At 40.5% G+C, this 27,444-nt stretch overlaps 1 protein-coding gene across 1 annotated transcript in view; it reads right to left on the bottom strand.

Annotated features, from left to right (window-relative positions):
• Positions 1-4,607: 4,607 nt before the first annotated feature.
• The window catches only part of MYRFL (myelin regulatory factor like), a 77,719-nt gene continuing 54,882 nt past the window's right edge, over positions 4,608-27,444 (bottom strand). Inside the window, exons 16-28 of the mRNA XM_075063463.1 lie at positions 25,025-25,188; positions 24,294-24,357; positions 21,487-21,572; positions 20,746-20,817; positions 20,605-20,651; positions 20,310-20,499; positions 19,203-19,206; positions 14,266-14,299; positions 10,697-10,784; positions 10,349-10,423; positions 8,039-8,147; positions 5,133-5,207; positions 4,608-5,037 (exon numbers count right to left, since the gene is read on the bottom strand). Coding sequence (XP_074919564.1) covers positions 4,951-5,037; positions 5,133-5,207; positions 8,039-8,147; positions 10,349-10,423; positions 10,697-10,784; positions 14,266-14,299; positions 19,203-19,206; positions 20,310-20,499; positions 20,605-20,651; positions 20,746-20,817; positions 21,487-21,572; positions 24,294-24,357; positions 25,025-25,188 — 1,095 coding nt within the window. The 3' untranslated portion in view covers positions 4,608-4,950. The remainder of the gene's footprint in view (positions 5,038-5,132; positions 5,208-8,038; positions 8,148-10,348; positions 10,424-10,696; positions 10,785-14,265; positions 14,300-19,202; positions 19,207-20,309; positions 20,500-20,604; positions 20,652-20,745; positions 20,818-21,486; positions 21,573-24,293; positions 24,358-25,024; positions 25,189-27,444) is intronic.

Raw genomic sequence — 27,444 nt, 5'->3', positions numbered from 1 at the left:
GGGAATGTTTTCCCTGTCTAACTACCATTCAGTCGTGGTTGCATGGGCCACCCAACCCTGGTATTGTTCAATGCATTCCTGGTCTGGAGGACGTGGTACCATGGAGGGGACTCAGGACATGGTGCACTTGGAGCAGGAGCCTGAACTCTTGCGGCCATTAGTGCAAGCAGCCTCTCAAACAGGTCTTGCTGCTGTGCTCTATCTTCCTCCCTCAAGCAACGTTCCTGTGCCAGAAACTGCATGGTAAGTCTGTCCTCATGCACTGCCACGTTCTCCTCATGCACCACAGCCTGCCTGGGCATTTCCATTTGTCAAGAATCCTTTTCCCTTTGGTATTAGACTAGCTTATTGGCCCTGTCCAGGATGTCAACCTTAAGGTAATTGAGGAAACACTTCCTCTTGGTCCGCTCTTACGGTTTGAAAAACCAGGTTCCTGCTGGACTGAGACTGAACTACAAAGGTGGAAGGGCCTGAAAGTAGACATATCACAATGCATTACTGCCTCAGTACTTCAAAAAAGGTTCAGAACATCGTCAGAGAAAAGTGCCTTTGGAGTGTCAAGGCTCAAAAATGCTGTGTACTCAGAAAAGGAAGGCAATATAGAATTCTTACTCTAAACACCCCAGCACGTCTTTGTAAGAATGTGTGCATATCTGGTAAAAATTTAATACTAAATGGTTAACTGTTTTTTCACTTCCCGATCTCCATTTTGAATTCCACATTGTGTTGTGGAGGATGATGCCATGGGGCTGGCATACAGTCTTCTCTATTACCAAATAGACACTGCTACTCATGGCTTATAATAAAAATTGCATTGGATCAAACTGGAAATCAGTCCCATTTGTACATTAACAACAACAGAACCAGAAGATTACCAGGCTCCGGGGCTACTTCTGCCTCTTCTGTTTTTGCTGCCTGTTCTGTGACCAGCTGCTCCTCCTGGGGGTCAAACAGTTCTTCCAGGTTGGGATCCAGGACATGCTGCAGCTGCTCCATTGGAAAAACCTCCTTGGGGACTGGTATGAGCATCCGAGCCACCTTGCTAACCTGATCCACAGTTTGCTGGCTCCCCTCCAGTGCTACATTAGATTTGGGGGTCAGAAGCTCACCATTCCGGCTTACCAGGCTATCATGAACTGCTGTGGGATCTGTGTTTGGCAGTATCAAGCACCTGGTCACAGTCCTCATAAAAGAGGTAGAATGATGATGAGCTCTCAGAGGTGCTGTTCTCATCCCTGACTTTCCAGCACTCTCTCTTAAGTTGCTTAACTTGCTCTCTGCACTGATCATAGGTCCAGTCAATCTCCAATACTGTCAACATGTTCACTACTTCTTGGTACACATGGTCATTTCTGGGACTCTAACTGAAGTTGAATGTCATGCTCATCTCACACTAGATATTTACCAGTATCTGATTGTGGTTCAGTGGCAAGTAGCAGCACACTTGTCAAAGGACTTCTTCCTGTCAGTGGCCACAGCTAATTCAGGAGACAGTTATCTCTGTCTGCAGCTCAGTGGTCAGAAGCAAACAGAAGGGTTAAATGCTGAGCAGCTGTACTTGAACCATAGAGGTTGCTTCCATTTCCTGAAAGTCAATAGGTTACTTTTGGGATGGAAAGTTTAGGAACACTGGCCCGTGGGATTATGGGATAGTGTAGGTGGTCTCTAAGGACATGAATCTTGAGGACCCAGGTCCACATTCCATCCACACTGCAAACTGATAACATTTGGACCCAAGTCCCAGAGGAATTTAGGGTCGGACTTATCCTCCAACAGATCCTAGGGCCTGGTCCTAAGAGCTTAAATGGACGGAAGAGGTGGGGAGGGGGTGGAGCTTCAGCCTGAGCCTGTTTCTCTACATTTCAATGCAAGTTTAATGTCCAAGAAGGCATCAGTGACAGCGTCATCCGATTTACAAGTAACCAACTATAAGACATGGTTATTTAACTATAAACATTTCCTCCCTTTCTAGAATCTCAGCTTGTCACAGCCAGAAGCTGTGAAGACCCATCATCATAATTCTTTTAACTTAAACTATCCAATTTGTACTACTCAGTTTCCAACTTTTGCTTACTTTATAAATAATTAACAAGAGTTGGACTTTTGTTACATTGGACAACTTAGAACATGGGCCTCTGCACAACAGACATTCCTTTGAACCTGCATCAAGTCCTAAAATGAGAGTTGCTAGATAAATGTGCCATTGGTGGAGCTGGTTGAAACTTACAGAATTTTCAACTAAATTTGTAAAAATTTCAATTTGTACAAAATACACCATGAAAATGTTTCACAAAAATGTTGGGTGGTTTCCACTAGCATTAGCCAGAGGTTTTGTTTTGATGAAGTTAAATTGTGGAAAACCCATGATCTCCTATTGCAGTGCTACAGGTCAGTTAGAACAATATATCTACTCAGAGCAATATACAAAGAAAAGCAGATAGGCCTACTTATTTACAGTTCTGTTAAAAATGCATGTGTGTTGTCATGTGTTTGATGGTGAGCATATGTAGTTTTTAAGACAACCATGAATGTAGGACATTCTCCTCTGAAGCCTAAAAGCAGAAATTGGCTTTGTCCAGATTCTGCATCCTTTTGGATTCAGACTTCCATATCAAGCCCATTTCCAGACTATTATAGACTGTGTCATCTATACTACATATTCCCAGGCAAAAAACTAGATTAAGATGGAGTCAAAGTTGAGAGTTTCTACTAGTCACTTGGGGATTAAAAAAATTACAGGGAGGTTTCAATTATCCCCAGCTCTCTATAAACCCAGGAAGTTCAGAGTTAAGGATTACATTAAAGAAATACAAATTTAAGGCATTCAGACAACCTTAACTCTGCCCTATAGGGGTGTCAGGCAGTAGCCATACAATTATGATTAAGACATTTTAGTGTTTGTGGTCAAAAATTAAAGTAAACTAATTTTTAGAGGTTTAATTTAGGATTAAGATTGCTCATGTGTACATCTCAATCTCCCAAAATCTAGAGTATCACTATTATATTTCTTTTTCTCCTCCCTCCACAATACACAATTTTCCTTACACCCACTTACTGACAGCATCCACTACTCATCATAATCCATGTACTTCCTCTATCTCAACAGCAAACTTAGCTTAAGTGACAGTCACCCTAAAATTATCTTTAAAAAACAATTTTCCTAAACATAGAAGAATGTCGATACCACCAAGTACACATGTCCAACTTACAAATCTATGCATAGCATCCCATTATCATTTTCCTGTTCTTTCACTCTTCCAGCACACAGATACATGTCCTTACACTTTGTAACAAAGTGGGAATTTTCCAAAACCTCTTAATGAATGATATGCATGAAAGTGACTGGCTTGACTTGGGATTGTTATCCATTTGGTACAGAAGGGTTAAATGGGTGGTATGAAGAGGTCATCAATAACTAGCTGAACCTGATCCATATCAGTGGAAGAAAGAGAATGATAACTCCAGGGAATAAACAATTAATGGAAGCAAAGAATCCTGTGGCACCTTATAGACTAACAGACGTTTTGGAGCATGAGCTTTTGTGAGTGAATACCCACTTCGTCAGATGCATGTGTATGTATTCACCCATGAAAGCTCATGCTTCAAAACATCTGTTAGTCTATAAGGTGCCACAGGATTCTTTGCTGCTTTTACAGATCCAGACTAACACTGCTACCCCTCTGATAATTAAGGGAAACTCTGGCAGGCAGAACATGTGAACTCAGCAGGGGACCAGCAGCTGGCCTTGGAGATGCACAGCAGGTCTAACCTGGGACTAACAGACAAAGGGACAGAGAGAGAAAGAAATCCAAGATAGTTCCTAGAGCAGTATGCCTCAAGGAAGCCCAGGCTTTAGCCAGTATAGACTACGTTTTAACCTTTGCTTCTCTAGGCTAGCCTAAAGACTTCCCAATGCTGCATTCCAGTTGACTAATAAACCCTACTCTGTTTTGAAAAGGCTGCCTGGTATCACTTCAAATACTTGCTGACGTGCATTGATCTCTGATGAGGGAAAAAAGTCTCTGAATGCCGAGTCTTTCTCAGTTGGATTCGCTGGCCAGAGCTCATGATTTGAGCCTAGTGGCTCAGTCTCAGAAGCATTGTGGCTGCGTGGCCTGCCATGGTAAAAGAGGGGAAACTCTTGGGAGAGAGGTGTTGGTCCACTGAAGTGGTTTCTCCAAGATACTGTTTAAAAGCTGGGGCATAGCACAGACCTTGTGGAGCCATGACACTCCAAAAAATATCCAAGGATATATTCTTCTGCACAGATCAAAACAAAAGATCATATCTGAAACATACACTTCATTCTAGCATCAACATTGCTGGTGTTAAAGTTGCACATTTGTTGTTGAGCGTGATGTTAGCAGACGTGTGTTGGCCCACGTGATGCAGAGAAATAACTACTGGTACATTCACTGTGGAATGAGGTTTCTATTATGTCAATAAGATTTTGTACTTGTACAACCTCCACTATAACAAAAGCTTTTGTTTGGTAGAAATCATATATACAATAAATAAGGAGGCAGACAATAATGGAAGGTAGATCCTTGTAGGACAAAAACAAGTCTCAGCTGCAATTCATATTTTTATTATGTCAAAGTCTTCTGAACAGTCTGAAGCATATTAGAATGCCACTATTTTTTTCCCCATCTACTGTATTTTATGGCATTGATAAGAGCAGGGGAATCCTTTAATATCTACACATCAAGCTCTCCATTGATTTTCAGAAATCACGTCCTTTTACAAGTAATGACTCGACATGCAGAGCCTGGACTACAGTCAAATAATTTATTTTTGCCCACTTGTCTCTAAAATTTAATGGTTAAACAAAAACTAGGAAACATTCTGCACATCTCATTTCATTTGCACACTTTTACTAAGACAATAGTCTTTTCAGTACCATGAGTATTATCTTGTTTCCCGCCAATAAACAGAATCACCAGCAATATTTTAGTTACACTGTCGATAGAAGTAGAAGTAGTAATCAGTAAAAAATATCCCAGCATAATTTGGATCTGTTGAACAGTTTGCAAGATCCTGTAGGAGAAAAATAAACGAGATTAATGTAGAAACTAATCACAACTAAAATGTCATTTTTCTTTTGGTCTATTTCTCATTTCAAAAAGGCTTACCGGTGCAGCTACGCGGAAATGGTATGCGCTGTCATACCACCAAGTTACAGGGAGAATCCAAATATGCTGACAGCCCTAGATAATGAATTATAAAGAGAGATCAATTTGATAACTTCATTTTACATTCAATTGGAGAGAAGAATAGGCTGTGAAAGCATTTCACTGCCAAATGCAGTACGAGTCATTGTGATAACAAGACTTGATAGCTACAGTGAGAGAAGTCAGCACACTTAAAAGGAAAGTGCTGACTTTAAATGTTCTGAATGGGGTTTGTTCCGATCAGCTCAGGAATTGAGGGACATCTGGCTCCCAGCATTCTAGGCTGGCTGTGAATAATGGAGCGCCCTCTAGATTCCTTTAGGAAGCTAAAATCGTTCCAGATGTGCCAAAGTACTCTGTAAAGTTTAAAGTGCAATAGTGGTAAACATTGCGATTCAGCTGATTAACAAGCCACAGCAGGACTAATAACCTGGGTGTGCACAGGCTTCTATGTATTCCAAGGCAAAATGCAGCGTCTTCACTCCAGGACTGTTGCAAGAAGATGTATGCATGCAAGATTTGGTTGTGTGTGTGTGTGTGTGTGTGTGTGTGTGTGATGTAACACTCCACAACATACAAATGCAAGTAATGTATTTTGGCTCTGACACTTTTCCTTGAAATCACATAGGGATCATTCAACCCCACTGTTTCCAGGAAGAACAATGTTATGATGGTTTGACTTGCCACTCACATTTCATTCAAGTACCTCACAGACATCACAAATATCAATAAAGTCCCAGCTACCCCTCTCGCCCTGGTGCAATATGTATTATGCACATTATAAATTTTAGGCAGAAACTGGTCAGAGGCCAGCTGACTGCTGGGCTACTAATCACTGTACTCTCAGGAAAATAAGCTTGAAAACAAAGACTTTCAATAGCAGTATTTTTATTCTGGCTCATGCCAGCCTTGAATGACTCACTGTTACAGCTGCTGGAAGCAGTTTCTTACCTGTGGGTCAAACTAGATAGCTTTAGTCCTTTGATGTGAATTTCAAGTTGACACATGAAGCCTGACTAGCTTTGCTGGCAGTCAGTCTGAATGACATGCCTACGTGGGCTCCGGATTTGACTCGGAGCCTCAGGGGTTGCTGGAATTACAGCTGGAGGTCAGAGCTCCCAGGATTTTCATTTGCTTGTACCTGACGATTTTGTTGTAGTCACAGCAACCTACACCTTTTTCAATGACATTTGAAAGTCATCTTGGGCAGGAGGAGGAAGACAGGGTTCCAGCTGATCAGCACAGCAGCAAGTAAGCAATTAAGAATTCAGGGTGTGAGGAGCATGTATGTTCCACAGGCTAAAATCAGGTGTATAGTGGGCCAAACACAACTCCCAAGTGTTCATGACATGTAGGTTTGCCCTAGAATTTTGTTTTCAAATTTTCTACCACCTTTATTCCCCATCCCCACCATTTTTTAAAACTAGCAGACACACTTCCAGGCAGGTATAATGAAGACTAAAACCCCATTCCTGTGAGGTATTGAGCTGCCTCAATTCTTATTGAAGTTAATCGGAGTTTAGGGCACTCATCTCTTTGCTGAAGCTGAGTGCCCAGCACCTGGCAGGATCAGACCTCCAACTCGCTAGGATGGTGGGAAAAGTTCAGGTATGTTTGTGACAACTTCTGTTCCCCCACAAGACATCCCAGAGAATACATGAAAACAATTCTCACCCACACACAATAAACTTCTCTCTATATTGCTTTATAGGTTAAATCCTGGCCCCACTGAACTAAATGGCAATTTTATCTTTGTTTTCAGTGGAGCCAGGATTTCACCTTAAAATCATAATTCACTAGCAGTGGAAGCAGTAGCATGGATAGGGGCTTGGAGGTAGGGGGACTTCATCACCATGTGGTCTCAGTGGCAAACACTCCAGCTTCCTATCATGTTGCATCTTCCTCCATAGGTTTCTACCACCAGTGGAGCTGCACCAATGGTGAGTTTTAGCTCTGAAGCTCGTGATGGTCCATGCTCCCCAAGTGGTAATGTAATGTGCATTTTATATTTGAGTGAGTCTACAGAGGCCAGAGGAGAAATGAAGACAGGAAAAAGCCACCGTTACAAGAGCCCAATGGGAGCCTTAAAGCATCATTAATTTAGTTTTCGCAATATGCAGCAGCAAACTGATTTGCACTAACAGGTTAAGTTCTACTTTCATTTACACCAGTGGAAATGCAGACTAACTCTATTAGATATGGATTTTAGTTTGGATTTCCACCATTAAACTGTGAGCAGAATTTGGCCTAATGTGTTTGCCAAAATAATTCGAGGGTGTTAATCTTGTATCGGTTTTTCATTGATATTTTTCAAGCATCCATAAGTGCAGAGTTGACTGAGCCCAGAGAATTGTTGGCTTGTATTTGCTGCTCTTGCATTTGCTTGGAGTTCTTGAGTGTAGGCTCTTCTGTACCCTGCCCCCAAAACGTCTCCGTGCTTTGATCTCACCCCAGAATGACCCTCTGCTGGGGAAGGGAGTTAAGCACCCACAGCTTCACAGAATTACAACCCAAATGTCTCCACCTCCTGTAAGAGGGAGGGACGTTCAGCAGATACATGAGTTCTGACTAACCTTTTCAAAGTTTTATTGCGTCATCTAGAACATATACTGGCACTTCCTAAAGACATCCCAAAATGTATCACTGAGACCCATAGTCCCATGTGATTCAGGTATCAGGGTTGTCTTAGAAAGATGCATGTAGGGATGTCTTTGAGAAGTGCCAAATGATTTGACAGAGGGTGAGACTAGTTACAAATGATTTCTTTGCTTAATATCTCTCAGAACCAAGTTCATGGGTACATTGAACACGTATTCCTGGGTTTGCCTCGATTTTTATTTTAGCTTTGCAATTCAGAGAAGTGTTACCTGGGTGGTTTCCTGGAAAGCCTCCCTTCTGTTTTGGTTTCGTGGCTGATGGGAACATATATTTCCAAAGGTGACTTTGCATTGAAAGATGATTAATGGCTCCGTAGTGCTTCAAGAAAAAGAAAAAGTATCCAAGGTTCTACTTTGCTGCTTTTAAAGATAACCTCCCGCCCCCAAAATATAAACAATGGAACTGAAAGATGCACTGGAAAAAAACTAAAACACATTCTTAAGGGTCGTGTCTTCATTGCAGCTCGGGGTGTGAATGGCAGCTCATGTAGACATGCCCACACTAGCTGTCCTTTAGCTAGGGTGCTACAAATAGAAGCAAGGACATGGCACAGGAGAGGCTGCACAAGCCCATCTAACTCCCCTGAGTATACGCTCACTTGTGCAGCCCATGCCATGGCAACCTCACTTGTATTATTAATGAGCTAGCGAGAGTACAGCTAGTGTGGGCAAGTCCGCAGGAGCTGCCATTCACACCCCAGCTGCAAAGTAGACATGTCCCTAGTGGTCAAAATAAAGGAAATTAGCATTTCTGATGCTCAGAAACTCTAATCATGATCTGGACTCTTTCCTGGGGGAATTTGCATCTGAAGTTTTGGTTCAGCCCATCTAACTGCAAAGCCAAATCCATGTCTGCATACAAACTTCTCCAACACATAAGGATGTTCCTACCAAAGGCTTTAGTATATTCCGATCTCTCCAAAATAACGATAACTACATGTTTATCATTCCCCAGGGCCAGAAAACCTTTGGGCACCATACCAAGGCAGGAAACAAAACTTTACAGAAGACAAGCCCAAAACACATATTAGAATAGGAACCGTCACAAACAATCACAATCCCACTGTCCACAAACATGCACACAATTAAAAAGAGAACAAGCACATCCTGTGCTTTGCCCTGATTGAAGTCACAGGTCAACCAGAGAGATAATTCCAGTCAGAAGCCTTCAACAGAAAAGACTCTGCCCCCCTCCTCTTCCAACAGTATCTAAAGATGGTCATGTCGTTCCAGTCCTGCCAGCCTGGATGGCTGTGACAAGACTTGAGGGTCAGAAAAAAACAAAGACTCAGAAGAAGCTGGACAGGGCAACAGGAGACAGAAAAATGGAATCAGCAAAGTGGCATGAAAATTTAGGTTTTTTTTTTCTGGAGGAGGAAAAGAGCTTGCCTGGCAAACATGATCGTACAGCTTTAATTAGACATTTGTACAACCCAGCAATTGTACAAGTGTATAATACACATGCCACATACTGTGCCCTAGATAGGTTGTAACGATGTATGTTGGCTTCACTTGATTTTATTTAGTGGAAATATGAGCATAGTATTTGGATATAACAATAAAAAATTAAATGCGGATTGTATGTGGATTTCTGGTTGGTTTGTTTTTTAAGTGAAAGTTCATTGAAATACATTTATAGCAAAAGAACCTGAGAACACAGCTGTAGCATCTAAAATTAATTCAGTATCCTATTTTCTGAAACGATGAGCATGACACATTCATAGCCATGTATGGGGGCTTCAACATTTGTTTATAAAGACACATGCTTAAACTAACGGTTTCTTTCTACTGCTTCAGATGATACACAGCCACTTCAGTAGGAGTCCTGTTATGCTCACACTAATCTTAAAAGCAAGAATGTTAATATGTGAGGTCAGTAGATTGCCTTTAAAGCATGTTATGTTAGCTTCATAAAACTCGGCCTTGGAGTAATGAAATGTCATGAGGCAGAACAAAACATTCCCAATATTTTGAGTGGTATCAGCCTCCACTGAAGAAGAGGAGCAGAAGAACCAGTTGCTTCTGAGAGAACAGAACGGAACTAGATCTATGTTCAAGACAAGAAGCCTTTGCTGACTAAGAGCTTTGCTGTTAGTTAGCTCTGCCCCGTGGCATAGGTAAGGACAGGAACTATTTTCTAGCCTCTTAATTAAAATTGTCTATATTAAGAAAAATCACAATAAATGAAGGCCCCAATCCTTCAAAAGCTTACGCACAGTGAGTAAAGTAACACATGGGCTTAAGTATCTCTAGGATTTGGACCTAAGACTGTCACATTTTAACATCTCTCTCAGTGGGTAGAATGCATCCTGGTGCAGAGTGCTGGCAGTGGCACTAGCCCTATTCATTACATACCACTGCAGAGCTATTTCAAAAACTTAAGTTATGCCTAGACATAGTCCTGGCCCTCTGCACAGAAATGAGTTTCATTTGTGGGCCAGAAAAATCAAGCAGAAGCAATTCATTATAAAGCCCAGAGCACATTATTTCTATAGACATACTTGCATTGATTGTACTTACTTGATTTCCAATGAGAGTATTACGTTGATGGGTGTGTATTTGTTAACAGGAATAACATAGCTGTAATTTCCAGACCTAAATGTTGGCAACAATAAAGGGACAACATTAACACTGAAGAGTTCATGAAGTTAATCTGCATGAGTATGAAAATTATATCTAGATTAATAAAAAACATTTAATAGACTATGCAGTAAAAAGTCTCATTTAAACTATAATATTTGCAATTAACTTTGAAAAATTGAATGGATATTTATCAAAACACGTGAAAGGACAGGCAAGCACCAACGCCACTTTAATGACATTCTTACCTCATCACACTAATAAAATGTAACAAAATATTTCACCCACCTGCATTGTAGACCTTTATTACAGTAGCGACGGTCAATTTTTTGCTGCGTTTCCAAAATCTGCATGGAACTGATTGTTGTATCAATCCCTAAAAACATTAGGAACAATTTTTTTTCTGGATTACTTCAGGAGTCTGCAGGGCCACCTGGGGGGTGGGGGCAAGAGGGGCTATTTGCCCCAAGCCCCGCAGGAGCCCCCACGACAGTTTTTCAGGGCCCCTGGAGCTTCTTCCGTTCCAGGGCGTCATCAGCAATTTGGCAGTAGTGGGTCCTTCTGCCCTGGGACTCACCGCCAAAGTGCCCCGAAGACCCGCGGTGGGGGGTCCTTCTGGCATTTCGGCAGCGGGTCCTGGGGCGTGTCTTCAGCAGCAATTTGGTGGCGGGGGCCCCCTGCCACTGAAGACCCCAGTCCCCCTGAATCCTCTGGGCGGCCTTGGGAGTTTGGGGTAAGACAGTAATTACATTGCAGTTAATGCTGTAGTTCCCAGCCCATCATCATCTATGGTAGAAGTGGTTGCAGGTCTAACGTCACCAGCAAAAGAAACCTTCAGCTGATGAGCTTTATCCTCATTCCACAGTTAAAGGGGAGATCAAAACTAAAAGTCACATGTCAGAATCCAATGGGCAACATATTGAGCACCTCCTATTAAAACATTTTCCTAGAACAGAGAATCTAAGGTAGAATCGCTGAGTGTATCTGTATATTTATTTTCCTTAACAGGAGCTGCTCATGCACAGATACACCTGAGAAACACCAGCCCTTAATTTGAAAATCATTGCCTTTTTCTAGAGAAACAATTCAGAATGGAATGGAATTACTTTTCTAAGAATCTCTGCAGAAAATGTTTAATTCTGTAAAAGTATTTGATTCTATATATAACCTATTTGTTACAACATGGGTACATATACACTTACATACCAATTAAATAGTGGCTCTAGAAATAGATCAGCTAAAAATCTAGAATTAGGACAAACCAGAACACTAGATCATCCCCCTCTCTACCTCTAGCTCCTGAGATTTTGGGAAATTCAAATCTCAGCTTTATGACTCTTCCTTCTCTTTAGAATGTGTTGAACTCAAATACCAGGTCAAACCCACCTCTCCAGACTTTGTGGAAGTTTGAACTTGGTTTAGGTTCTGTATCTGAATTTTATATTTTATGGGTGACAGGACTAATGTAAATATTGGGAAATGTTACATGCTTCCAAGAACTCTTTTAAAACAATGGACAACTCAATTCTGAATTTTTAGTTGAGTTGGGTTCCTAGAAAATATTTGGGAACAGGAAGCATACAAACTATTCACTTTTAGAGCCAGCCTTTTGAAGCTGCACCTTGAAGAAAAACCTATCGTCTGGCTGATTACCTATTCATGATCTCTTCAAAAGCCCCAGCTGGATAAAGGAGGCACTTACCAGCTCATAAGGGGAGCTAAGCCCTGAGCGAAAGCTCTTATGAACTGGTGAGCACAGGAAAAATGACTAATGACTAATCCTCTCCCAGAGCCCTTGTGGAGTAGTACTGGGGTTCTCCAACTGGGGGTTGGGACCCCTCAGGGGGTCACGAGCTGTCAGACCCCATCCCAGACCCTGCTTTGCCTCCAGTATTTATAATGGTGTTAAATATATATAAAAGTGTTTTTAATTTATAAGGGAGGAGGTTGCACTCAGAGGATTGCTGTGTGCAAGGGGTCACCAGTGCAAAAGTTTGAGAACTACTGGAGTAGGGGGTGATCTCTAGTAAGCTTATCAGCATGTGCGTAGGTTCTTTTGTTTTTAATATCTTTTCTCAGTAATGCTTTTACTGTAAGAGTAAAGCACTTGCTTAGAGAGCTATGGGTAACTTATAACTGTAGCAATTACACTGTTTACTGTCTCTCAGTGGCTTAGGCAGCCTGACTATGTTGGGGAGGTTACAGTATAGGCAGGGAACTGTGCAGCCTGGAAATACCAGGAAGGAGACACACGTAGGTCTCCACTCAAGAGAGGTGAAGTCTGAGGATCCTGGAGCCTACAGTGGGTGCCCTTGCGGGGCCATGGAGGGGGGAACACAGGTGCAGTTGCTCTGAGCTGTGACAGTGATGACTACCAGAAAGGATAAGGAAGGAAGCTGTTACCAGACTGGAAGGAAGGTCAGTGGTTAGGACACTAGTCTTGGACTTGGGAGACGTGGGCTCAATTCCCTGCTCCACCATAAGGTTTTTGTATGATATTGGTCTAGTCATTTAGCGTCATCGTGCCTCAGCTCCCCACCTGTGAGATGGGGATAATAGTACTTCCTTACCTCACAGGGGTGTCATGAGGATTAAGATCATGAGGTGCTCAGATACTATGGCAATAGATGGTATAAGTAACTTAGATAGACTGACCATGTTTGTCCCTTAAAGAACTAGTACATTAGCAACCTTCCCTTCATGACATCACCAGTTTATTAGGATTTGTATTACAGCAGTGCTGGAGGCCCCAACCAAGATCAGGGCCTTATTGTGTCAGGCACTGTACATAAACATAAGAGACTGTCTGTACCCCAGAGAACTTGCTACTAAACAGCCACGCCATAGGATAGGAAGGTAAACTCAGAGAGCTGAGGGATTTGCCAAAGTCAAACAGCTAGTCCAGGACAGACCAGGAAATGGAACCCAGGTCTCCTGACTGGAATGTCATTGCCCTCTCCAGTGGATCACACTGACTTCTGTTAAACAAGCTGCTGCTAGAAACAAAACACCATCTAACTTAAACACAAGCACTGATGTCAGAGAGCCCTCTCATATTATCTGCAATCATGAGTTGCAAGCACAATGATTCGTTCATCCAGAATGGATCTGATAGTGTTGTGCAACCTATGAAGAGGGAAGCCTTCAGTTAAATTAAGAGCCCAGAGCCTTGTCTGCACCAGAAAGTTTTGCAAAAATTCCCACTATTTCTAACACAAGTTAGTCTCCATCAGTGTTGGAATCCCTAGAACAGATGGGCCATCAAACAGCTGACAATCCAACTCACCTAAAGTTAAACACATGCTGAAATGTAAGCACGCATGGTCCCTTTGCTGCTATTGAGCCTGTTCAGTGGCTTAACCTTTTTGCTGGATTGAGCCTAGAGTGCTCAGCATCATGCAGGATATAGCCTCTGTTGAGAGCTGTCATTTACCTTGGCTGGGGGGAGCGGTAAACAACTGTATATAACACACCTTCCATTAATTTGACTTGAAGTCAAGTCCTTTGGCTCAATAAGTAGACTGAGAAAATAAGTGCAAGAGAAGTTCAGCTGAGATGAGTTCAATATATGCTGTCCTACCTTTATGCAGATCATCCCCAGGGCTAAGACAAAGAAATCATTAGAGGGGGTTGCAGGCAGATCTGTAAAAGTCTAAAGAACACTTCTATGCAATTTAATTCTACAAGAAAATTATAGTTGACCACAGGTGTTCAACAGATTCCAGAACTCCAATTTCCTATAACCACCAGTTAAAAAGGCAATTTCCCCAAACCAGGCCACCAGAAAGTCAAACAAAAGTAGTCAAAAGTTTTATAAATTATGTATTTAAAGTATTTCTTTTAAATGGAGGACTTACAGTCAATTCCAAGATCAGGTTTTTCCATCAATCTCTCTTGTATCGCTTAATTTTTTTTCCCTTGGGAGGGGACAACATTATTGATCTCCCTGTACAAACTATTCTAATGTTAAAAATGGACAGAAAAACATCAACACAAGACAGACAGCAAAATGTTCTATCCCAAATGACAGACCACCACAGAGGCACATGTACCACGAGTGACCAACTCATTTAAAATGCAAACCAACTTCATTCAGACCAAGGTGCACACAAAGGCAAGGGAACTGTGGACAACAAAATCAAATGAGCTTTTGAAATGCTATGGTATATAAGAAAAAAATTAAACAACCAAATAGAAAGGATTTTCCCCAGTAAGCATGGAATATATTTGGCTATTGTACAAGGGAAAGAAATAGACATTAATTCACTTCCCAACATAGCACACCTGCATATATCTGACTGTAAAGATATCATTAGCAAGGATGCCCTCCTGGTTAGTATGGCAATGACTAAATGGATACCTGGCTACATAAAAATGGGCAAGGGGAATATCTAAGGCCTCTGAACATAAGGAATAGGACAAGGACTGAGCTGAGATCTAGTATGTCAGGGATAGAATGATGAGGGCAAGTCTACACTACAAAATTAAGTTGAGCTAACTTATGTCAATGTACAGCCACCACAGTAATTGCATCAGTTTTACACATCCACACCACGCTCCTTGTGTCGGTGGTGTGCGCTCTCATCTGGAGCACTAGCACTGATTTAACGGCCAATGTGGGCCATTGTGAGATGGTTTCTGAAAGGCAGCAACAGTGGATGGAAGCAACTGACACTGCATCATCACTGACCCTGCATCGACCTAACTACATCGACTTATGTGCTACATCTCTTGTGGAAGTGAAGTTATTAAATCAGTGTAGTGGGCAAGTTACATCAATGGGAGCTACATTTTAGTGTAGACACTTACAGAGTTAGTCGATGTGCACTGACCTAACTCTGTAGTGTGGATCAGGCCTGAGACTTCACGCTAAAGAAACTGACAGAGAAATTTAGAAATGGGATCATCATCTTTACTGATCATTGTTCTGTAAGTTCAAGGGTTTGACTCTATCAGCACCAGACTAAGGAATTGTATGTTTTGCGAACTGTTTGTGTCTCTGTTTTCTAATAAGGACACTTTTGAAATGTACAAGAGTTACAGTATAATTACTACATTGTCCATCCTGAAGCCAGGCAAAGGATCCCTCAGTCTCTGCAGAAAAGATACAAAACCGCTGCCATGCTTTTAGTCTAAGGCACAGACAATCTGTCCACTGAGGTGCAGTTGACATGCCGGTTGTGGCAAACCCATGGCACAGGACAAGTCTAAAGGGCTAAGTTTAAGGACCCAAGATGACAGAAATGAAATGCAAGGAAAAAAACTTGAATTTTGAGAGGTGTTTTGTTCTGAATAATTCACGTGGCCAGTTTTGCCTACCACCACAATTACCTTATTCCTATTTGCTCACTTATTCTTTTAAATTTACAAACTCTCTGTAGTGTTTTCCACCCCACCCCTCCTTCCTGTTCTTTCCTCTTTAATGTTCTTTGCAGTGGAAAATCTAGATCATTGCAAACTTCCCTGGCAGCATGTGTGCACATTAAGACTACTTCTGAAAGTGGTTCTCAGTCTTCTGCTGGAGCTGACATACTGCTCACTGGAAAAGCAAACATTCTCCCTGTAGTCTTGCTACTTGTACTTTAGAGTACTCTGCTGGAAAATTCAGTACACAGGCTGAAACACTGGAGTGGTTCCACCATGGATTCTTTAGATGGAAGATGATAGAAGCGTTAGGCTTTTCAGTTAACAAGCTGTGAATGACGCATAGAAGTAGGACGAAGGTAAATTTATTTAACTTTGATTTCACTATTTTGAGGTGGGTGGTACATGAGGTTGAGTATCCATGTCTTCTAGTTTTCCTCTGATTCACCCTACAGACCTGAGAAATGGCACCATGGAGCTCAAAAACTTGTGCCTGTCACCAACAGAAGTTGGTCCAATACAAAAATATTACCTCATCCATCCAAATTACTGCTTTATCTTATCTGTGGTGGGATCAAAATGAAATGCAGCAAAAAGAATTCTAGTTAAAGTCATTTTTGTTTGGAGACACAGAACATCATTCCAGAGGATCAGAAATTACCAAGAAGTGCAGTGGAATTCATTGAAATGTCCAAAGCATTCAACACATTTCTAGGAAAAAAGACACTGAATATGATCATAACCTCATGTTATGTTGATCTAATGAGTACACATTGTTATGAATCCGTAAATGACAACATCTGAAGGAAATAAATAGGTGCACGTGCAGTTAAAAGTTGTAATGCACCTTTATCCCTCATTGAGCTCTATGAGGAGCAGTGATTTTGGGGGGAAGCACATGGAGGAAATGGCAACATTTAGTTAAAAAAATAAGGACAGTTCCTCCTCCCCAGGGACAGTTAGCATGAATAGATAAGCCATAGTGGCTACTAGGCTGGAAACAAAGAACTATAGCCCTATTTGAGGAAATAATGTGTGGGAAAATGGACCATGCTCAACTAGAGTGAGGCAAATGCTATAAAATGTAATCTGTGAAAATCTGCTGACTTTTTTTATGAATTGCTTTGGCCTGGCTTAGACATGCTTTTGTTTCTGCTGTTCTTGAACATCGAAGCAATTGAGTCTCACTAGCATAACTGTTCATTTTAAGCAAATCTGAGATGTACATAGACAGGATCTGCACTGAAAGCACTTGTGCACCCAGGAGCGTATGCACTGCTGTTGGTACCCACAAAGTGTGAGTGTGCCTGGGCATCAGGGAAAAGCTCCACTGAAATGCACTCTGGATTTTGCATTCAGTTCCATTGTATGTGCAAACAGCTGTAACCTTCAGTGACTATTTTCTTAGACTGATTAACTGACTCCTTAAAATACACCTTTGTCCTGATTATTTCCCTGGGTTTAGTTTTCAGCTTTTTGGTCGGTTCAATCTTGTCCTTCTTATTTGTTTTAGATACAACTACATTAAGCTGCTTGTTGCTTTTCTCTGCAATTGGGTTGATTACTGACATTATTACCATCCACTTGGGAGATCTATTTAGTTTCATTAAGCTTGCTGTAGATTTGAGATATTTCAGTAGCTTGTGTGCTGAGCAGATTTTCACTCGTGGATCCACACTTCATGCTATTTAGAGCATGAGATTCCAACAGTAGGTATTGCTCTGTGTATCTTTTTCCTGCTATAAGAATGTGCTCTCATCATCTAATATGAAAGATACCCAGATGGGGATGACAGCTTTTTCTTTTTTCTCGAGTTCTCTCATTTATTTAATTAGATTAGTGTATTTTTAATTAAGAAAGTCTTGATACTCATTCAAGCTTCAGAGTAACACAGATCATTCAGGGCTGTCCTTTTTAATGTATTGTGTTGAGCTATGACTCTTAAAGGACTTAGTTCAACTGGAATAATAAGAACCACTACTTACTTACTAATAGCAATGATTTGAAAATAATAGTGCTGTCAAATGATTTAAAAAATTAATCTTGATTAATCGCAATATTCAAAAAGATTGCAGTTAATCAGCTTTAATTGCACTGTTAAACAATAATAGAATACCATTTATTTAAATACTTTTGGATGTTTTCTACATTTTCAAAGATACTGAGTTTAATTGCAACACAGAATACAAAGAGTACAGTGCTCACTTAAAAAATAATGTAATTACAAAGATTTGCATGGTAAAAAGAAACAAAAGAAATGGTATTTTTCAATTCACCTCATACAAGTACTGTACTGCAACCTCTTATGAAAGAGCTACTTTTTTTTTTTTAAAACAAAACCGCACTCAAAAATAAAACAATGTAAAATTTTAGAGCCACTCAGCCGTGCTTCTTGTTCAGCCAATCGCTAAGATAAACTAGTTTGTTTACATTTATGGGAGACTGTTTAGCATATTTGACATGTAAACACTCTGCAATACTGGCTACAAAACTGCCATGCAAATGCCTGTTCTCACTTTAGGTGATATTGTAAATAAGATGTGGGCAGCATTAACTCCTGTAAATGTACATAAACTTGTTTGTCTTAGTAATTGGCTGAACAAGAATAAGATTGGATGGACTTGTGGGCTCAAAAGTTTTACATTGTTTTGTTTCTGAGTGCAGTTATATAACAAAAATAATCTACATTTGTAAATTGCACTACAGTACTTGTTTGAGGTGAACTGAAAAATACTATTTCTTTTGTTTCTTTTTTACAATGCAAATATTTGTAATAAAAATATAAAGTGAGCACTGTACACTTTGTATTCTGTGTTGTAATTTAAGTCAATATATTTGAAAATGTAGAAAAACATCCAAAATATTTATAATAAATTTAAATTGGTATTCTATTATTGTTTAACAGTATGATTAAAATTGCAATTAATCGAGATTAATTATTTTAATTTGTTTTGAGTTAATTGCATAAGTTAATTGTGATTAATTGACAGCCCTAGAAAACAACAAAGGACAGCACTTTATTATACAAATACCAGTCAAGGAGTCATCACCACTGAAATTGTATATTGAGTTGCAAGATTTTCATAGCCCATCCATAAAAGTTGAACCAGGATCATGGTGCATATAGACAACTTAAATGTACCTTTACCAGGTCTCTCTGCCAGGTGCCAAGAAGAGTCAAGGCCTGCTGCCTACCCAGGACCTTTGCAGATCTGGGTCCTGGACTTCAGTACTGGCTGTTCCTTTTAGATCATTACAAATACAAGACTCTCCTTACTTCAAGGCCCAGAACCTTTCCTCCTGACTGAATTCCCTTGTGAAGTACTGTAAAGATCTTGTACAGGTCTCTCAGGGCCAGTGTGAGATGCAGCACTAGCCTCGCCATGACATTGTGTAAGTCATGCCATTTGACTCAGGCCATGGGGAGTACACCACTGCGGTCATTGCAAGCATTCATGCCATGGCAGCCTGACTGGTTAGCGCCCAATCCTCAGGTCAACAAAAAGGGAAGAAAGGAGAATGAATGTTGAGATTAAAAATACCAACATTCAGTTTTAAGTGTAACCCTAACCCTAAGTGTAAAGAGAAAATCCAGTCTTGAGCATTTGCCAGGTTGGGCCTCATTTCATGTTACAACGCCATCAGCTACCAATTGTCACTTTCTGCTACTACCTATGGTCCCATATATATAGTAGAGAGAATATGAAGAAACATATTTTAGTAACAAGTATTATTTTACTGTACAGTGCACTGTCTCTGAATGCCACCTCTTAAGATCAGAGTGCTTGGAAAACCCTACCTGATGAGAAAGCTCTTCTTTTTTTTATTACTTTATATTTCACTTTTGTGGCAGTGAAGTTACTATGCATGCCCTGAGAAAATATCACATCGGAACTGTACCACGTTGATCAGTTTTTAACACGAGTTGCTTCACCCTCCACCACATCCAGTCAATTCATTGTCAAAAGTATCTGATGGCTTATTAAAGGATTTATCTGCTCTCAGTTTCACCTTGGGTCATTAACTAAGTATAATTGGCTAGTAAGAGGTGCTCTCAGCTTGATATTATAGACTAATGCCTTAAGATGCAGACAGGTGACCACTGGGATTTTCAAATGATCTAATCATATTTGAAAATTCCACTAGGTGCCTCTCTGCATCTTTAGGTGCCAAAATACCGGTAGAAATTTGATCCTAAGTACTTATTCTCAATACAATTTTTACCCACCACAGAATAGCCTGGTGGGTAGGGCATTCACCTTGGATATGGGGTATCTAGGTTCAAGCCCCTGTTCTATTTGATTCAGAGCAGGGACTTGAACCTGCTTCTCCTGCATCCCAGTTGAATGAAACTGGGCTATTGGCTATTCTGAGGTGTGTGTGTGTGTGTGTGTGTGTGTGTGTGTCTCGCTCTGTTTTTTTTAATGAAAACTTTCAAAAGGTTTCAGTTTTATCCTGGGGCACAACAGGAAACTGATTTTGAAATCTCAAAAAAATTTCTAGGAAGGAAAAAAATCATTTCCAGCCCAGCTCTAACAGTAATAGCAATTCATATTTCAACTTACTCTCCTCCTTTGTCGTCATTGTCTGGTACATTGGAGCTTTTCTGTGTGTTTGATGAATTGAACAGCAATAGGTCTTGTCACAAGGCAAGATGTCACAGAAATTCACTTCAGGGATTGTAATGCTGGGTGTCATGGTTGGAGAAGCTGTGCTGTCACTGAGTGCTACAAAGAACAACAAACTCTTCAACAGTGCTCTTTGTCTCTTGACTTTTTGCAGCAGCACAGAAATTAAAGTCGTATCATATGGAAGAGTAACAGTTACAGTACCTGCCATGGTGGTGTATGGAGGCTGCGTAATGGAACTTGTAGCATTGCTGGTGAAGGAGAAGAAAAAGAAAAACAATTAGTTACAAAACGTCTACAGAAGTTGTTTATTGAAACAGAAGTCATAATAGTTTTACTACTTGCCCGTGAATGGGATTTTGACTAATGTCTTGCTCTTCTATGCTAAGTATGTAGAGGGTGGATATTGTCAAGGCACTGTAAAAAAAATAATTAGTCAGTAGATTCATACCCATCATCTGATGCACACACAGTATTAATAGGATCTCAACAGCAAGCACAACCTTCTTCCAAAGCCCATTGACATTAATAGAAAGATTCTCATTGACTCAATTTAGATCAGGCCTTTAGCTGGTACAAGGACCCAGCAGTTTTGTGCGTGTTCCTTTCCAAGTATGGGTTGAAGTATTGTATTGTGGGAAAAGAGCTCCTCTGAGGTAACAGCAACAATACATTTGTAAATACACTAGAAAATATGCTCAACTTTCCCGTTTCAAAAGCACTATAGCATTAGCTGAGGACACTGCAGTAATAATATTCTTGTCCCTTTTCTAGGGGTATATGACCAGAATATTTCTAGACTAAAAAAACAGAACAGGCAACCCTAACAATATTCTGATTTTGCCACATTTAGAGGCACATGTATTATGAAGTTATTAAATTGAGCATATTCCATACACTGAATATTAGTAGAGAAGAGAAAACACTGTGCTCATTTTTTGCAACTGTTACTGCAAGGAGCTCCAAATTCTAATTTAAAATGTTTCTTTAGAGCCAATGTTTTTGGACAACTAGAATCTGATTTCTGAAGGGATAAGAGGTGGGGGCAACAGAAGAAACAAAATGTGTGGACAATGTATTTCTTACCATAGTGCCATAACAGCAATCAAAGCTATTACAGTGATCTGGAAAATCCTGTTGGACCATGACAGCTTTTTCTCAGAAAAACAAACCTAGAAGAAAAAGCATTAAGGTGACATGAAATACCCAGTAATATGTAGCCAACAAAATTGTCAGTTGATAAATAACTAATAAAATTAATTTTCCCTAAAATGGAGTCCCACGTCTCCTGATGGACTGGTGGCAGGAATATCACAGAAGTCACTAGTTCAGGGAAATGGAAAGATGGGGAAAAGGGAAAGAATGTTGTCCCCAGAATGGATTAGCATTGGTAATAATCACAGAAAAAACTGCTTTCTTTGGCTGCTATATTCACCCCTGGAGGAAACGCCTATAAAATCCCTTTGTTTAAACCAAAGAAATTTATTGATGGCAACCACATCTAAGACAGGAGGGACCTCCAGGATAAGGTTTAACTGAATCTGATATAAATACGGAAAGAAAGCACATTTGGATCAAGATGAAAAATGATCTCAGAATATGGAGAGATTGAGGATCATCATTACTGGATACAGAGTGCTTTGTCCCATCACCTGTGAGCGCACATTGTCGCCAGTGATAGCAATGGGTGATATGAAATGGCAGGACTAGAGGTATCAGACTGAGAAGAATATGCCAAAGTAGTTCAGCACATGCCCTTTAACCCTTTCAGTGCATGTGCAATGGAAGTTTCTTTTCTGTATCAGAATACAGTGAACATGCTGTTACAAAGGGAGTTCCCCCGGCCATATCTGTGACTTCCTATTGCACACTTTGCATGTTCTAACTTTTCCATCGCAATAGCTTTGGAACCTGAAGGAGGAAACACAGTACAATACAACCGCATCTGCTCTAACCCCTCAGACAGAGACCAACACCTACAAAATCTCTACCGAGCATTCTCAAAACTACAATACCCACACGAGGAAATAAGGAAACAGATCAACAGAGCCAGACATGTACCCAGAAGCCTCCTACTGCAAGACAAACCCAAGAAAGAAACCAACAGGACTCCACTGGCCATCACATACAGCCCCCAGCTCAAAATCCCTCCAACACATCATCAGGGATCTACAACCCATCCTGGACAATGATCACACCTTTCACAGGCCTTGGGTGCAGGCCAGTCCTCGCCCACAGACAACCTGCCAACCTGAAGCATATTCTCACCAGTAACTGCACACTGCACCATAGTAACTCTAGCCTCAGGAACCAATCTATGCAAACAAACTCGATGCCACTCTGCCCACATATCTACACCAGCGACACCATCACAGATCTACCAGATCAGCCACACCATTACTGGTTCATTCATCTGCACATCCACCCATGTAATATATGCATCATATGCCATCAATGCCTCTCTGCTCTGTACATCTGCCAACTGGACAGTCTCTACGGAAAAGGATAAATGGACACAAATCCGATTATGGGAATGGCAATATACAAAAACCTGTAGGAGAACACTTCAACTCCCTGACACAATAGCAGATCTTAAGGTGCCATCCTGCAGCAAAAAAACTTCAGGACCAGACTTCAAGAGAAACTGCTGAGCTAGTTCTCTGCAATCTGACACCATCACTCAGATTAACAAATAGACTGTGAATGCTTGCCAACTACAAACCATTTCTCCCCCTTGTTTCACCTCAACTGCTAGAACAGGGCTCGTCTCCCTGATTGAACTAACCTCGTTATCTATGCCTGCTTTCTTGCTTGCATATATATACCTGCCCCTGGAAATTTCCACTACATGCATCCGACGAAGTGGGTATTCACCCACAAAAGCTCATGCTCCAAAACGTTTGTTAGTCTATAAGGTGCCACAGGATTCTTTGCTACTAGTGCAATACAGGGGGTTCAACCACTGAGCCATAGAGAAATAGTAAGTAGGTATCACATAAACAACGATAGAGTAAGACTCAAATATATTGGCAGGATGTATTACAAGGCTTCATACACACTTTCTTATTAGAGCCACAAATTTCAGATCCCAGGAAGAACTTCCCTCATGTCTTTCTTGCATTGGTGAACTATTCCTGATTTTTAAGAGGTACAGTTTTCCCCCCAAAATTAACTGTTTTGTTACATACATTCACTTAGATTTGTTCTCTTGCTCTTCTGTGGCACTTTGTCCTGGTTATAAGCAATTCATATTGCACTAAACAAACAGGGTAGTGGAATTCCAATTTCATGTAATTCTATTTTAGAGGCATGAATCTTTTCATGGTACAAGGCCTTCTATTTTAGAGGCATGAATTTTTTCATGCAATCTGAAAAAATGCATTTCAATGGCATTTAACATATGTGTTGTTTTTTTTTAAAAACCACTTTTCCACCAATGTCCATTTCCACTTATGTCTAAGGGCAAGGCTATACTACAAAATTAAGTCTACCAAGGTTACATTGATGTACAACCACTGCAGTATCTGAACTGGTTTTACACATTCATATTACACTCCTCCTATTGGCAGTATGCATCCTCACAGGAGCGCTTGCACCAATTTAACTGCCAGTGTTGGGCATTATGGGATGGTTTCTGAAAGGCAGCAACAGTTGATATAAGCAACACAGTGTCTACACTGAAACTGCATCAACCTCACTACATCGACTTCAGTGCTACATCTCTTGTGGAGATAATGGGTAAGTTACACTGGTCTGAGTCACATTTTAGTGTATCTGCTTACAGAGTCAGGTCAACATAAGCTGCCTTACATCAGCCTAACTCTGTAGTGTAGACCAGGCCTAAGCCTTATAAAGAACTCACACACACACACACTCTATTACATTTCACTCACCTTACTGTGTTGTATAGGGACTGGTTTTCTTGGTGGTAAAAGACTAGGAGCTCGACTATATTTGCTGTAAAATAAAAAAAAAAACTTCATTACCATTCAAGTGTCTCAGCAGTAATAAATGGAAAAGGGATGTTTTCTGAGTAGGATTTTAATGTTATATTCCTTTGTGACAGCAACATTTTAAAAGAACAAAAAAGTCAGAGGGGCCATAGCTTTGTTTTCAGGAACAAAGGGCACTAGTCAACTTGCTCAGGTATATGCTATTAAATGCTACATTTATTTTCAAAAAAAAATTGAAAAAAAGAGATTTGGAAATATGAAATGCTCATCAATTTCACACAAATTGTAAGGAAGATTTTCTTCATCAAAGAGGTTTTTGTAGATTTCCCTGAACTTGGAAATTGCTATTACAGGCTTATAACCGGAGTCATTCAGGCCTTATTTTATTAAACTGCAGAGCTTCCAGAAGTGATTGCTATTGAGCTGCCGCTTTTCAAACATGGAGATACTCAATTTTGAAAAAAGAAGTGACTTAATACAAAGCTTTTCTATTTCTTGGGTGCACATGATTTGAATTAAAAAATAATTACAAAATTCAGAAGAAAGAGTACCTGGAAATGAACGGAAACCCCCACCAGACTAAATTACTTCTGACTTTTATCACCCAGGCTGTTTTATTATCTCCGGTATCAGAATCATCAGACAATTCTCCCGAATTGATCCTGGGATACCTGAATGTGCTCTTTTCATCGACTGTTGACTTCAAACTGCTTATCCGTTTCAGCTTGGCCAGTTTTCTATTCCACACTTCCAATTCTTCTATCCTGATTTCAAGGTTGTTAGTTAGTTTACAAAGCTGCTTAACTGCACCAACATTCTCCATAAAAATTTGATCCTGAGGAAAAGAAAAAAAAAAAAAAAAAGGAGAGAGAGATGTACTGTATAAATCAATGAGATGTAACAACCAAGAATGTGTATAGAATTCACCCATCCAAAGATGGTTTTAGCATTTAAGATACAAACACAAATTAATTCAAAATAAATGTGAGGCTGCTTCGGACTATAAAATCCTTTTGCTGGATTGCTAGCTATGTTGAGAAAGTGCTTGTGTTCGATTTGTGGTAAATTGGATATGAGTACTTGTATAAGAAAGATAGTGAATGAGCTGAAGAACTGTGCCAACCTGAGTCTAAAATTTGTCTTGAATTCACACTTTGCTGAAACTTAGCCACTGGAAGTGTCATGGCAAGCATCTACATTTTGATTTATTCCATTGCAGTTAAACGCTGTATCCAGGATTTATGTCCTCATTGACTTGGTTAGCTATGGGATGGGCTAACTAGCTCAGATGCTTATCCTGTGAACATGAACTTCCAAGAGAGTCAGACAGTGAGTGAGAGAGAGAGAGAGAGAGATGGGAAAGAGTCCCTGGTGCTACTTCTAGGGAAGGGATAGAAAAGTATTTAGCTATAACGGGATACATGCTACCACATAGACTCTGCCAGAAGGCCTCCCATGACCTTCTTGTAAACTCCCAGACATTTCAGCTGGTTCATTGCACAACCCAACAGTTCTAACCCTGTTTATTTTATCCCAGCACTAGGAATTCATCATTGTCGGTACCAAAGTTCTGTTAGGAAGGTTAGCGCCACCTTCATCTGCGTAGCACGTATTTATTTCACTACCTGCACATATCCATTTCTAAGCTGAAATTTTCATTGATCTGTGCTAAGAGCGGGGATGACAGTACGCTATTTGTTGCTGTGTTTGAAAAAAAATGCCTTCCCATGCTAATGTATAATCTAAACACTCCCATTAAGACTTGGATGAAGCAATTATTCTACCAAAGGTTGGTGAGTTGTTGCAGTATGTTCAAGACATGCAGAAATGAGACACATGCATAGATGCATCTTTTTCATTGAAAATACCATGTACCAGAGCTAGGGTAGAGATGGTAAGTCACACACTGAACAATTACTATAGTATGTTTATTGACAAGTGACTTCAAAACAGTGTCATGTGCTTGGAACCATGAAATCAATTATGTGATCGCTTGTCCAGAGATCAGAGATATGAAGCAGCTGCTTTTTCTGGTCTCTTCAAATCATGCATGACTCTATCCTAGGTAGCTTCAAGAAACTGAGAAAAATGAATCACTTGGCAAAATAAAGGAATCTTTTCTTTGGAAGAAAGGGCAGATGAAAGTTTTAGTACCTCACTGAAGATGAGGTACTGAGTCTCAAGATCCCACAAAAACACCCCAAATCTCTTATTTCAATATACCGTCAAATGTTACACTGCATTCTTAGACCCCCATCTCCTATTAAAGTCACTGAAAGCTACACAAATACATTTTCACATATTAATGTTTACAGAAAGAGAATAATAGGAGTCATGAATACCATTAGAGTAAAAGTTATTTGTTTTTGAACAAAAGTTGTAACCACTTCTGAAGCATTCTCTCAGCTCCAGTCTTGACTTAGGCAGAAGGGAAGACAGAAAAGGAGGCAGTAGAAAGTGTGCTAGGCTGGAAATATAGGAGGAGGAAATCTTATGATAGGGAGCAGAGAACAGATTGGGGGTTATGGAGGAGTAGAATGGGGTGGGTAGAGGGACCAGATGAGATGAAGAAAATATTGGGACACATGTGGGGGTCCACCACCAGATCAAAAATAAAATAAAATAAAATAAAAAAAAGCTGAGTGCTGCTGGCAGAGCAAAGTATCAGGACAACCACCCAAATATCGGGACGGTCCCAATTTTATTGGGATGTCTGGTAACCCTAGGGGTGGGTGAGGGATAGCTCAGTAGTTTGAGCATTGGCCTGCTAAACCCAGGGTTGTGAGTTCAATCCTTGAGGGCCCTTTAGGGAACTGGGGTAAAAATCCGTCTGGGGACTGGTCCTCCTTTGAGCAGGGAGGTAGACTAGATGACCTCCTGAGGTCCCTTCCAACCCTGATATTCTATGATTCTAATAACCATTGATGGACCTATCCTCCATCAACTTATCTAGTTCTGTAAGAAGAGAAAAACAGGGGAAAGGAAGAGTTTTAGGAGTGCCCCTCGGATAGAAGAAGAACTCAAAGTGAGAGTCAAGGGAAGTAAAGTGTGTAGTGAGGGACATAAGTAGGATGGTGGAAAGGATGAAGGC

The sequence above is a fragment of the Chelonoidis abingdonii genome, chromosome 1 (genome assembly GCF_003597395.2).
Source record: "Chelonoidis abingdonii isolate Lonesome George chromosome 1, CheloAbing_2.0, whole genome shotgun sequence".
NCBI classification, from domain to species: domain Eukaryota; kingdom Metazoa; phylum Chordata; order Testudines; family Testudinidae; genus Chelonoidis; species Chelonoidis abingdonii.
The sequence above is the reverse complement of the archived record's forward strand: the minus strand, read 5'-3'. Positions and strand labels throughout refer to the sequence as shown.